At 31.3% G+C, this 14,942-nt stretch overlaps 1 protein-coding gene across 1 annotated transcript; it reads left to right on the forward strand.

The window, feature by feature from the left end:
• The first annotated feature begins 1,864 nt into the window (after positions 1–1,864).
• On the forward strand, positions 1,865–13,405 carry LOC114294626 (uncharacterized). The gene is made up of 11 exons (XM_028238758.2): positions 1,865–1,900; positions 3,169–3,273; positions 5,356–5,478; positions 5,574–5,718; positions 7,949–8,008; positions 8,473–8,520; positions 8,975–11,214; positions 11,299–11,348; positions 11,774–11,834; positions 11,944–11,974; positions 13,263–13,405. Exons 1-11 carry the CDS (start codon positions 1,865–1,867, stop codon positions 13,403–13,405), a joined length of 3,042 nt encoding a protein of 1,013 aa, XP_028094559.2.
• The last annotated feature ends 1,537 nt before the right edge of the window (positions 13,406–14,942 follow it).

The raw sequence follows: 14,942 nt of genomic DNA on the forward strand, positions 1-14,942 counted from the left end.
TTTTAGAAATGAGATGCATGTAAAAAACACATTGCATTCATTGTATCAAATGGGATGCTCCCTTTACTTTCTTACGGTAATTATTCTTTTTACTCACCCACTCACTTCTTCTCATTCTCCTTTTATTTAATTTTGTATTTTTAAGTAAAACCTTCTAAACAAAAATTTGGCTCAGGTGCCAATTTTATTTTGGCATTTTACGAAATGTGTCACACATTAGATGACGTTTCTTAAATTATTAAAAAAAAAAAAAAAAAAAACACTGTATTAAAGGTTTCAATATTTATAGAACATTTTCACAATAGACAACATTTCTTTTAAAAAATACAGTATTAAAAGTTTCAACTCATTTATAAAAGGCGGTATAAAAATTGATATCCAAGATGTGTGTGCCCTTTAGAATAATCTTGTAATTTTAATTTACAGATTATTAATTGGCCTCCATTGGCTTAAACATGGTAACTCATTGTCCACAATCATCTTATCAAACTTGGGAAATATATATACAAATTAATTGTCAACTTAATGGTTTGTTAGTAATTACAGTCTCAAGCTGATCTGTCAAATATTCATTAATTTATACATAAAATTGTAAGACATGAAATTGTCGGACATGAAATTGTAAGACTTAAATTAATAAATACATGTAAGAATTCATCTTTATATTTATTGAGTTAATTATTTAAAAGTCTTATTTATAAATGTTGTGGTAGCTTAGGTCCTATTTAAGATTTTTTGAACCAATAAGTCCTATTTAATAAAACTGAGAATATTATCATTTTTTTTTTCAATTTTTAAAACTAAGAACATTATCAATTTTACATAGTAACGTTCCAGATAATTGTTTCACTAACTGATGAAAAAAAAACAGAACATGAGATTAAACGTTTTTGTTTTTCTACTAATTAGTTTGATTCAACTATCTAATAAAACTGATAACAATATCAATTTTTTCCAATTTTAAAACTGAGAACATTATCAATTTTGTCATTTTTAAAAGTTTTTTGTTTTTCAATTTTACACATCAATGTTTCATCCTCATGCTCCTTTATAGACACAAAATTTTTGCACAAAAAACTAATTCAATTTTTTTCAAATTTTTCAAAAAAAAAATATTAGTTTTTTTTCCACATAATTTTTTTTTTCCAATTCGAAAATTGATGTTTTAAAGTTTTGAAAATCAAAATAAATGTCAAATCATCATATTCTTTTATAGATAATCATAAATAATAAACAATCATTATTTGAAGGGTAATACCGATTATTAAAAATTTAATGGGACTTGAAAATTCAAAAAATCTTAGTTAAGACTTAATGGAGTATAAATTTATAAATTAAGACTTGTGTGTAAATGTTCCATATTTATTTATTAGACGTAACAAACTCAAATGAAGAGAAATTATTGAGTATTCCAGAAATAAGATGAATGTAAATGACACATTACATTAATTGTATCAAATGAGATGCTTCATTTATTTTCTTACCCTACCTATTCGTAATTTCTTTTCTTCTCTTACCCCCTTACTCGTAATCATTTTCCTATCTCCCCTGTCTCTTTCTCTCTCAACACCTAAAACTCTATTCGTAATTTCTTTTCTTCTCTTATCCCTTATTCATAATCACTATCTTCTCTGTCCTCTCTTTTCTCTCAACACATCAATCATTTATTCGTAATCACTTTCTTCTCTCTTCTCGCTTCTCTCTTCTCTCTCTCTCTCTCTCTCTCTCTCTCAACACATCAATTGATCTCTTACCCCCCTTTATTCGTAATCACTTTCTTTTCTCTTCTCTCTCTTTCTCTCTACATATCAAAAATTTGAAAATCAATCCTTTTTATACTCAATTTTCTGATTGAGCTTCAACCATGGATGCAAATGAATTGACTCCTGAGAAAAATATGGTAATTTAATTACTAGTTCTTTCAATTCAAAGTCTTAAAAATCCTCTCTTTTTCTCCTTCATTTTTATTTATATACTTGATATTTGCACATATATTGTTACACATAATCTTTAGATGCCCCTCAAAAAAAGCAATATAAAAATGAACCATATGTATAAATTTTTATTTATAAATTTATATCATTTTACAAATCTGTTGCATTTCTTGGTTTTTGGGGGTGTAATTTATATTAATTCACAGATCTGTTGTGTGACTTGTTTTTTTTTGAAGTTGTGATGCCTAAAACTGAGTATTCTAGAATTTTGCATGTCATTCTTTTGTCAATTGATAAGATATTATTATCAAATACAATAGGAATTTTATTAAACTTGATGTGGTAATTGCGGATCGATGTAGATTTGAGGGGTTAGATATACCTTTTCATAGACGGTAAGATAATCCAAATTAATTTGTTTGTATGAATTTGCTTATGTTGAATTTTTTTTGAGAATAAAATTATATGAATTCAAAGCTATTTTTTATGGCGGCAAATTATACCGGTAATATTGGTACTTTATTGTTTATTTCATTTTGGTCCCTATAAGTTGGATTTACCCGATTTTGTCTATAAATTTTGAATTTTATCTCAATTGGTCCAAAATTTGGTCCAATTAATATCGTCCATTTAGATTTTTGATAAAAATTATGCACGGGACTTATTTTTAAGATCAAAATGGACAATTCATCCATATTACCTTTTAACTCAGTGAGATAATGATGTAGATAAAAAAATAAAAAAATAAAAACTTCTCCTAAAATCTCTACTACATTAATTAACTCACTCATTAATTAAGTTAAACATACTTTTCTTAGATGGTGAGATAATTCAAATTAATTTGCATATATCAATTTGCTTATGTTGAAATTGTTTTAGAATAAACTTTGTTGTATATCTACCCAAAATCATTTTTTATTAGAAAAAATTATGCTTGTGGTCCTCATGATTTATTTGTTTCAATTTTTTTTTTTTTTTTTTTTGAAAAAGTAATAAAATATGAAGACTAAACCATCTCATATCAAGAAATGAAATAATTTTATACTATTATATAATAAATTAGAATATTCCTAAAATTTTGCATGCATCAATATATATAGAAATCATGTACAGATGATAAAATGAGACTATGTTTATGCTTTATTGACATTGTTATTATAAATTTATAAACATGACTTTATTTTACTAGAGTTGACTGGTTCTTCTGAAACTACTAGTACTATGTTATTTGTAGGAATTCAACAATGAAGAAGGTAATGCAAATGATGTTATTGAAGCTCGTCCCATCTCTTTTAAAAATCCGGATAGCAATACTATATATACCATAGAAAACGAGAAGGTAAATTCTCTCTCTCTCTCTCTCTCTCTCTCTCTCTCTGTGTTTGTGTGTGTGTTGTTTTCTAAAATGGTAAATATCTAGCAATAATTTAGCATGGTGATATTCAATTAATTCTAATCTATAATCAATACAATCATTGACTACTACAAAATAAATGAGTAGATGGACAATCTTGAGGAGGACAATCTTGAGGAAGGCAATGTGAAAAAAGGGTCATTTTTATGTGAATATTTTGATTTTATTTATTTACTTTTTTGTATTTGATCAAATGCAATTCACTAAAAAAGTCATTGATTACTAAATTAACTTTCATTATCTAGAATCATTGTACATTTATTCAATCTCATTAATTATTTCATATATTTTGTTATACCAGTTAACAATGGAGGAGCGAAAAGTCGGTTGGATAGAACAACCGAGAAAGCGCCCGAACGGAAGAGCCGACAAAGTAGTTGAATATGTTTCTTCTTTGAATTTGTTGTCATTTTATGCATCATAGATCATGTAGATGTCTTTTACTAAATTGCCTATTAAGTTAAAATGCTATGCAAAAAATAATAGTTCTTTTAATAACCTTTTAATTAATGCAACCTAACAACCAAAGCATTTGGCCTAATGATTGTGTAACACTCTTTGTAATGTAAGGTCACAGGTTCAACTGCTATAGGTAAGAGTTTGATACCTTTTGTGATGGTTTGTTTCTCCTCTATTATGGAGCTGTATGTAGTTAGTAGTGATTGTTGGGATTAGTTTGTTGCTTGTGTTACAAGTTTGATACGTTTTGTAGTAATTTATTTCTTCCCCATTATAGGGGTTGTGTGTAGTTTAGTAATGGTTGTTGGACTTGATTTCTTGGTTGTGTTAGGCTTTGTTAACTTTGTGGACTTTCTAGCTATATTGTGAGTTAGTAGTTTGTTTGATGATGTAAATATTCCTTATATTTGTAATCACACTCTTATCAAATTGATAAAAAAAGAAAAAATAATGCAACCTACCACTCTTTTTAGCAATGGAACTACAAGAAAAAATAAAAAATAAAAAATACTTTCTATGACTGGTTTCTATGACCAAACAATGACTTCGTTGCCTACATACACTTCTATGACCACATCTGCTGTTCGTCACAAAAGGTTGAAAATTTTCAGAACTAAACATGTGTTCGACATAGAATAATAGGTCTTTTGCAACGATGAAATTTTTGGTCTTAGAATGTTGACAAATTGAAAATAAATAAATAAATTGTTGCAAAATTTTAAAAAAAAATGTAAATTAAGTGACTTTGGTGGCTAAAAACGTTTTTTGACAACGCTTCGATATGGAAATGACAACGAAAATGTAGTAGCCGTGGAAAAGGTTCATCAACAAAATTGTAGCCTTTGGCTACAAAATATTCATTGTACAAATTATTATTTTTTATTTATTTTGTGTAGAACTCATGTCATGAGAAGATTTCTCAATTATAGTTATTTCATTTATTGATTAGCATGTCAAATTTTATTTATGATGAGAAAGTAATTAGACTTATGAAGAAACTACTCTTTATTTTTTGCTACTTATTTCTATCTTGATTCTAATCTTGTTCACGTTCTCTATAATGTTCAAATAAATAAATAAATAAAAATGGTTCACATATGGTACATATATGACATACAATGTTGTCAATAGTTGTTCACAACATATTTTATTTCATTTTACGGCTTGCCATTAATGCTACTAATAATGAATAGGTTTTTACAACATGTCTTAACATGACTTTTAGGTGCACGTTATGAAAGAGTTTTTATAATGTGTATTACATGTTGTAAAAAGTCAATTACGTTGTAGTGACAAACATAATTGTTTTCAGAATTTTACTACAAAATATGTAGCAATGATAATTTTAATTATGAGCCCATATGATTAATGTGTTAAATTGAAAGGAAGAACCACAAACATCCACATAGCATTACTCTTAAAAATAATGTCTTGTATTGCTACTTTTACATTACAATTCTTTATGTTTTGAAATGAATTAAATATGATAATGTTTTCACTGACATTGATAAGAAGAACATAATTTTTTTTCTTTTTAATTTTTTGCAGTACTACTATCACCTAAAATCAGATGAGATGTGCAGATCACTTGTTGAGGTGCATGATTTTATCAAGGACGGTATTCCAATACGTTCATTGAAGAAAATGAAAAAGAAACAAGATGAGTCTCCGGTAAGCTTAAGTAATATACTTGCCATTCAAAAAGAGAATTTAATTACTCATTGTCGAACATAATTTTTTGTGTTATTGAATTTTATTTTTTATAGTCTAAGAAGAAAAGAGGATCGTCATTACTAAAGAAAACCGTTGTTGGCACTTACAACTTTCAAACCAAGATGATTTATCAACTAGAAGCACCAGCTGTGATTGAAGAGAATCCACAACCACCCCTTGATAACCTTGTCCACCCTGGTAAGGAAACAAAGGTTTCATCTAATAATCATTTTTTTTTCCAGCTTTAATATTTTTATCAATTTCTTATGTATTATCTTTATATTAAATTTCATTTTTTGTTAAATTCTCTTGAATCACTGAAAGCGGTTGAGGAATCACTACAAGAATTTTCACTTTTGACGACTAAATTTTTAGTCGTCAAAAGTCACTATTTAGTCATCGAAGGCTTTTAGCGACAAAAACATTTGGTCGCAGAATTAGTTGGGGAAGAATTGTCGGGATAGATCATTGGCGACTAAAATTATTTTAGCCGCCAAATGTACTACATTGCCAACTAAGTTTTTAATCGCCAAAAGGTTTGAAATAAAATTAAAGATCATATTTTCGGCGATTAATTTTTTTGTCGCTAAAAGTTCAGTTGTTTTTAACGACTAATCATTTAGTGGCAAAAAGAGCTTTAGCTATCAAATATATTAGTGGCCTAAAGTAAATAATAATGTTTTGGCTACTAATTTTAGTTGCCTAAAGTCGTTTTTTTTTTTTTTTTTTTTTGCCTACTAAAGGTTTTGTTGCCTAAAGTCTTATGTTTTTAGCTACTATGATTTTAGTCGGCAAACATTTTGTGTTTTGGCTACTAAAAATTTGGTCGCCTAAAGTCTCACATTTTTTTGCTACTAAAGTTTTAGTCGTCAAAAGTTTTTTTTATATTTCTTCACCTTATTTTTTTAGCTACGACATATTTTAGTCACCATATGTTTGATTATTTTTTGCTACAAAATATTTTAGTCCCAAATGTCTGATTTTTTTTTTTTTTTTTTTTTTGGCTACTACACTTTTAGTAGCCAAAACTATTGTCCGAATTATTTTTTTTCGCTACTAACAATTTAGTTGCCAAAACATGCTCTTATGTTTCATCGCAAAATTATAATTTATTCACAACCTGTCTATATTCCATGCAACCTGTAATTCGTATATAAACAAAACAATATATATACAATCCATCATTTCACAACGTAAAATTATCAATCATGCCACAGTCTATATTACTTCCAACCATCCAAAAATGAATAACTTTAAATGTATATATTCTATACAAACCAACTATTGTCCAAAGTATCAATCATGCCACAATTCATATTACTAAACAATTTTAGTAGCTAAAACTAACTATACGGCTATTAAAATAATCTTTTGTCGCTGAAAATATACTTTTAGCGACCAAAGATAAAAAAAAAATTCTTTTCATTCGGCTACTAAACAATTTTAGTAGCTAAAACTAACTATACAGCTACTAAAATATTCTTTTGTCACTAAAAATATACCTTTGGCGACCAAACTTTTGGTCGCCAAATATAAAAAATAATTTTTTTTTTATTCGGCTACTAATGCTACAAAAAAAAATTTCGGTCACCAATTGTGATATTTTAGTGACTAAAGTTTTTTTAGTCGCTAGTAATCAATATTCCTCGACTAAAAAAAATTAGTAGTTAAATATTTGACTTTTGCTGACTAATTTTATTTTTAGTAGCCAATTCCACAACTTTAGGCGACTAAATTTTTTTTAGTCGCCAAAAGTAATCACCAAAAATACATTTTGTTGTAGTGAATATTTACAACCATTAAAAGATAACCTTGTCAAACTTGGTAAGAAAACGAAGGTTTCAATCTAGTAATCTTTTCTTCTTCTTCTTCTTCTTCTTCTTCTTTTCATTTTGACTTTACCAAAACAATAGTATTTTTCTCAATTTCTTCTATATTCTACTTATACTATATTTAATTGTTTTTATTATATTATCTACAATCACCAAAAGTGGTTGAAGAGTATGCACAGCAACCACATGATAACCTTATTACTCTTAGTAAGAAATTGGAGTCTTCATTCCCTAATCTTCCTTTTTCTTTTAAAAAGTATAAACACTTCTAAGAATGTGACGTATTCATGTCGTGTCCATGTCGAACATTAACACTCTTTGGACACTTCTGACACGTGTTTAACACTTGTCAAAATGAATCCTATTTTTTATTTTTTTTAAGATTGACTTGGACACTTAGAGGATACACATGTCTATCATTTAAGCACATGTCTATCGATTAGACATGAGTGAAACGAATTATAAGTTTCAATAAAATAACTTAAGATACAATAATAAAAAATAAAAATAAAATAAAAAAACTAATTAAAAACGTTTTTGTCAATTTCTTCTATATTCTCTTTATATTATATTTGATTTTTGATTATCTTCTCTAGAAACACTAAAAGCGGTTGAGGAGTATGCACAACAATCACTTGATAACCTTATTGACCCTAGTAAGAAAACGGAGACTTCACCGGAAATCATTCTATTTATTTTTATTTTTTTTTTCATTTTAATCTAAGAAGTATGGACACTTCTAAGAAAGTGACGTATCCATGTCGTGTCGTGTTGGACACTTGCACTCTTTGCACACTTTTCGACACGTCTAACACTTGTCAATTTGTTGTCTGATATTGTAGTATTGATGTTCTTGAGTTTATTAGCAATTTCCGGAATTGTTGTTGCTCCATTTTGATGTGAGGGTTTTGCCATGATATAATTTGCACTCTCCATTACTCTTATTTATGTTTGCTTTATTGTTATGTAATGTCATCAACACATATTTTATTACATAAAAATTCATCCAATAATTTATTTTTATTTTTTTTTCCATTTTAACTATACCAAATCATAATATTTTTGTCAATTTATTCTACATCCTTTTATATTATATTATATTCTCTTGAATTATCAAAAGCGGTAGAGGAGCATCTACAACCATCAATGGATAATCTTGTCGACTGTGGTAAGAAAACGGAGGCTTGATCCAGTAATCATTTTTTATTTTATTTTTTCATTTTAACTTGACCACATCAATAATATATATATATATATATATATATATTTTGGTTAATTTCTCCTATATTATCTTTCTATTGTGTTTGATTTTTTTATTATATTCTCTACAATTACCAAAAGTGATTGAGAAGTATTTACAACTATCGCTGGATAGCTTTGTCGACCTTGGTAAGAAGGCAAATGCTTCATTTAGTAATCTTTTTTTTTTTTTTTTTTTGGTCATTTTAACTTTACAAAATCAATAATTTTTTTTTTGTGTGTCAATTTCTTCTATATTCTCTTGTTATATTTGATTTTTTATTATATTCTCTACAATCACCAAAAGCGGTTGAGAAGTATGTACAAGGCCCCCGGGCCTGATGGATTTAATATGGGCTTTTTTCAGAAATGCTGGCATTTAGTGAAGGAGGATGTCTTGCTATTTATGAGGGACTTTCATCAAAATGCCAAGTTGGTTAGAGGGTTAAACAGTTCCTTCATAGCTTTAATCCCAAAAAATGAGAACCCAGCAAGCCTAAATGAATATAGGCCCATCAGCTTAGTGGGTTCCATGTACAAGATTTTGGCCAAGGTACTATCAAACAGGTTGAAACAGGTACTGCCTAGGATCATAAGTGAAACTCAATCGGCTTTTTTGAGGGGCAGAAACATTTTAGATGGCATACTTATTTCTAATGAGATAGTAGATGGGTGGAAGAAGGCTAGAGGATGTGGAGTTGTGCTTAAACTGGATTTTCATAAAGCTTATGATTCTGTCAATTGGGAATTTTTGTTCTCTATGTTAGTTAAATTTGGTTTTGGAACTAAATGGGTGAGTTGGATGAAGGTATGTGTTACTTCTATAAGATCTTCAGTGTTGGTTAATGGGTCTCCAACTCCTGAATTTAGTCCACAGAAGGGACTTCGTCAGGGAGACCCACTGTCACCTTTTCTGTTCATTATTGTGGCTGAGGCACTTAATATCTTAATGGGTAGAGCAAAAGATTTGGGACTGATTACAGGGGCATCTATTGGGCCTAGTAGTCTGCGGATTACGCATCTACAATTTGCGGATGATACCATTTTGTTCTGTGAAGCTGATTGGGGGGAAATAGTAAATATAAAACGAATTCTCAGGTGCTTTGAAGTCTTGTCAGGACTTAGAATTAATTTTAACAAAAGTGTGGTTTGTGGGGTGGGGATTCCAGATGAGCTGGGCCAGGATTTTGCAAGAAGGTTGAATTGTAAATTTCAAAAATTGCCCATCAAATACTTGGGGTTGCCATTAGGGGCCAGCCCAAGTAGTAGCAGAACTTGGCTGCCAGTGATTGATAAGTGTAAGCAAAGACTTGCTTCTTGGAAGAGAAGATATCTATCCTTTGCCGGTCGGCTGACCTTGATTAAGTCGGTTCTTGCTAGCCTACCTATTTTTTATCTCTCAATATTTAAGATGCCTGAGATGGTAGCAAAAAATATGAAAAGTATTCAATCTGCTTTTCTTTGGGGTGGCTCAGATTTGAGGAGGAAAGTGCACTTGGTGAAATGGGAGGATGATTCTAAAAGTAAAAACTTAGGAGGGTTGGGTGTTAAGAGAATTAGAATTATGAATGTATGCCTTTTACTGAAGTGGTGGTGGAGATTTGGTGCTGAAGAGAACTCTCTTTGGAAGGATGTTATATGTGGAAAGTACAGGGAGACAGGTTGGGCATGGTATCCCTCCACTGAGAGGACTAGTAGGTTGTCTAAAACTTGGGCTGATATTATTTACACTGTGGCCTCTAGGGCAGATCTGATGCAATTTTTTAGGAGTAATGCTGTGGTCAAGCTTGGGGATGGTAGAAGAATTAGATTTTGGTCTGATTGTTGGACAGAGGGTGTATGTCTTAGAGATGAGTTTCCTAGACTATATTCTCTATCAGTTGATAAAGAAGAGTCGGTATTCATGTTTCACAGCAATAGAGATGTATATGGGAATTGGGTGTTTAATTTTAGGAGGCCACTTTTTGCTTGGGAGGAAGCAGAATTGAGTAGATTACTAGTACTTCTGAGTAGGCCTCCTTTGCTTAGAGCTAATGTGGCAGATTGTTTGACTTGGAAGGCAAATACAGCTGGTTGTTTTAGTGTCTCATCTGTTTATCAGTGGTTTGAATTGGGCTTTGGGTCTAATAGTTTGATCTCTAGAGTTTTGTGGAAGGCTCCTGCTCCACCAAGGGCACAATTCTTTGGTTGGTTGGTGTGGAAGGGTAGAATCAAGTCTGCTAGTTATTTGCGCAGAATTGGTATCCTAAATGACAATGTTGATGTTTGTTGTGTTTTTTGCAAAGAAGAGGAGGAAACTATTAACCATGTGTTACTTCACTGCCATCGTGTGTGGCTGATCTGGTCTTATTTTGTCAGAAGGTGGGGGTGGCAATGGGCTTCACCAGGTTCTGTTCAGAGTGTTATTCAGTGGTGGACGGGTTGTAGCATGAGGAAAATGGAAAAGAAGCTATGGAGTGTAATTCCATATGCTATTTTCTGGTCCATATGGAAACAGAGGAATGACTCTGTGTTCAATGGGGTGGAGCCTAATTTTCTAGCTTTGTGTGAATCTATTGAGGTTCGAATTGCTTTGTGGATTAAGTCCTATGTCCCAGCTCTGAACTTCACTGTCAATGACCTAGTGCATAATTTGCAACAGATTAGAAGATGCTTGGCTTAGGAGTTGTTGCAACAGTTTGAATGGGATCTTTGTGACTTTCTGCAGCTTTGGTGGGGTAAAGCAGAGGAGGTTTCAATTGCCGGTGTGATGAAATGGTATGTTACTGGTTGATCTGTGTGGGAGGAAGAATAGTATGTTATGCTATGAATGCTGTATGGCTGGAGTGCAGTTGGAGTTATTGCTTCTGATGGCTAACACATATTAGGTGGTTTTGAATTGGTGGTCTGAATTGGTTTGTTGATCAATCTCAGCCAAGGGTGTTGTAGTAGTGGTTAGCAGTTGACTGTGCACTGGTTTGCTGTGGACAGGAAAGGTGGGCTCCCCATCCTCTTCTGCCAGCTGCTGCAGTTAATTGATTTAGCTGGGGGCTAATCCATCTGAGGGTTGTGCTGTGTGGAGTAACTAGGCTTAGCAATTTTGGAAGCTTGTTGTTCTGGTATGGTGCCTTCTGGGGATGTGCTGTGTTGATCTAATTGTGTTTGAATTTTGGTCTGCTATGGATGAATTATGGTCTGCCAAGGCTGAAGGCAATTGGTTCATGGGCTGTTTTGATTGGGGGGCTCATCAGTTTCAATGTTCTGGTTTTCGGCCTACTTTATGGTGGCTACTATCAGTTTGCCTTCTTAGATCCTAGGTTGAATCTTGCTGGAATTTTGTAGTATAATTCTGTTTCTGGGTTGGACTGTGCAGAGGAGGAAGTTTCAAAATTGGTCTGCTGTTGGTAGCTGGGGGTAGTAATTATAATTGAGTAACTAGGTGCATGCTGGTTCTGAGATTTGATACACATAGTGGATCTGCTGCTGCTATATACTCCAAGGAGAAGCTCTTGTTTTAGAGTTGAGTGGGTCAAAGCATTGAGTTCATATTTGAAGCATCTTAACAGCTGTTCAAGGCAAGGTGTTTGGTATGCTTTGTTTGAGCTGTGAGAATTCATGGCATATAGCTCAGAAAATCTGTGCCTTTTTTGGTGATTGTAGTGACTAAGTTGTCTGTTTTTTCTGGTTTTTTTCTCCGTTGTGTTTTGCTCGTTGGTTTCTCACCAACTTGGAGGTTGGAGCTTGTTTTAGCTCCAAGCTTCACTTTATTGATGTAATTTTCCTTTTCCATCAATAAAGTTTTCTTTTGCCGATCAAAAAAAAAAAAAAGTATGTACAACCACCACTGGTTCACCTTGTCGACCTTGATTAGGAAACAAAGTCTTCATCCAGTATTCATTTTTTATTTTTTTCATTTTAACTTTACCTAATCAATAATATTTTTGTCAATTTCTTCTATATTATATTTTATTTGTTATTGTATTTTCTAGAAACACCAAAAGTGGTTGAGTAGTATGCACAACAACTACTTGATTGGTGAGACCCTTCTCTTCTTTATTATTTCCCAACCTTATTGACCCTGGTAAGAAAATGGAGGTTTCACCCAGTAATGTTCCTTTTATTTTTTCATTTTACTGTAAGAAGTATGGACATTTTTAAGAAGATGATGTATCTGTTCCGTGTTTGTATTGGACACCGATACTTTTTGGACACTTCTCGAAAAGTGTCGACACTTGTCAAAACTTGTCTTATTTTCTATTTTATTTTATTTTATTTTAAATCCGGACACTTATCGGACACTTGGAGAACATACGTGTCTATTGATTAAGCATGTGTCTATTGATTAGACATTGGCAAAACTAATTATAAGTTTAAACAAAGTAACTTAAGATACAATAAAAAAATCAGATTATAGGAATTAGTTCATTTCAAGTTATTATTATTATTTTTGAATAATATATTCATATATATCTATATATAATAAATATATAAAATTATATATTTCATGTGTATTTCTTTCGTGCCATGTTCTTCATTTTTTTAAAATTGACATGTTAGCTTGTCGCATCCATGTCGTATCGCGTGTTTGTATCTATGCTTTTTAGATTTTAACTTTACCAAAATCAATAATGTTTTCATGTATTTTCTTATATATTCTCTTTATATTATATTCGATTTTTGATTTGTTTACAGAAAATGAAGAGAATGAGATGGAGGAAAATCCAATGGCAGAAGGAGAAACAATCATTAGGCAAGTTAACAAATCTAAAGATGCTACTTCTTCAACTCCTGATGGCGGTGCAAATGTTCCATACCTCAATTTTGATTTTCTTTGAAAAGAAAATCTTCAAGCGAGTTTCCTATGGATGAAATAATGTCAAAACTTTATGTACTTGAATTTTGAATTTTATTTTGTTGAATCATCAAACTATGTAGGACAACAATAACTATATAAACTATGTGTGTTAAACTTATGTTTTTCTTACTATTTGGCTAACTATTAAAGTCAAGTTGAGTCACCATGGCAATATCTATAGAACCAATATGATAAATCACATGCCTATGATTATTAGATCTATTTCGTTCAATTTTTAGGTTTTAGTAGATGTAGACAATAAATTTATATTGTTATGACTATCGGATCGATCAGTCAATTTTTTCCCATAGATAATTTACATATTGAAGCCTAAAAAATGAATGAAATAGTCTAGAAGTATCTATTAAAATCTTTCACAGCATGGAATTAGCAATTCCCATTCCATGGTTGTTTTCTTGGTTATGGTGGGACAATTGTTTTGCTATGAGGTTTGTTGCCACTACTGTCTTTGGTTAAGATTTTCTTCTTTCTAGTTATTCACTTGGATTGTTCTTGAATTGATAAGTCTAAGGAACTAGAAAATTAACTTAAAAAATACCGTGAATTTGAAATCTATAGTGTATATTGAAAGTTTTTGTTGTGGGCCACACGTTAAATGAATCTTGGCCATTGATGCCGAATTCTAAATATTTTTTCTGGTATTGTAGTATTTTTGTTCTTGAATTTGTTAGCAAGTTTCATAATTGTTGTTGCTTCATTTTAGTACTTTTGGTTGGAACCTCTCCAACTTTTTTGCTTTTGATTTGTACTTGCATATGATTGGATTTGTTTTTCTGTTCCAACCTATAGACACCCCATTTTTTATTGGCCTTAAGACTCGGGCGCTCTCCAAAAGTTCACGATGATGAAAGCAAGAATGCACCATTTCATCTCAACTTTAAACCTCAGATGAAGAAGAATATCCACCCTTTTTAGCTAAAAGAGTTTTCTAAACCTTTAAAACCATTTTCAAAAATGATTTTCAAGAGGCTAACGGCAACTTCTCAAATATTCCATTGAATTCGTTCTTCGTATTTCAAAATCATGATCTATTTTTAAGAAAGCAAGTATAAAAGCTAGAATCAATGAGAAGGTGGGAAAACCCTTTGAAAATTGACTTGGCCAAACCATTTTTGCCCGACTAGACTCTTTTCTAAATGTAATTGTACGGTTGGCACAAAATTGGCCGGCAAACAATCCGTTTCTAGATGGTGGTCTCCTAGCATTTTGGAATATGCCATACGTGTCCCCTTGATATTTTTGACATTTTGGCATATTCTAAATCATTTTTTGCCTATAAAAAGACCTCCTTGTAGAGAGGGAAAAGGTTGGCACATTTGAGACGTGACTCTAACATCAAGAGCAATTCTCTCTCTCTCTCTCTCTCTCTCTCTCTCTTTCTCTCTCTCTCTCTCACACACACATATCTATATATACATCCTTCACTACTAAAAAAAAATACTTTTTGCGACCACTATAAACCGTCGCAAATAATAAAAACAGTCGCAAAAGACTTT

This window comes from Camellia sinensis, chromosome 6, assembly GCF_055761805.1.
Source record: "Camellia sinensis isolate YWXY chromosome 6, ASM5576180v1, whole genome shotgun sequence".
In the NCBI taxonomy this organism is placed as follows: Eukaryota; Viridiplantae; Streptophyta; class Magnoliopsida; order Ericales; family Theaceae; genus Camellia; species Camellia sinensis.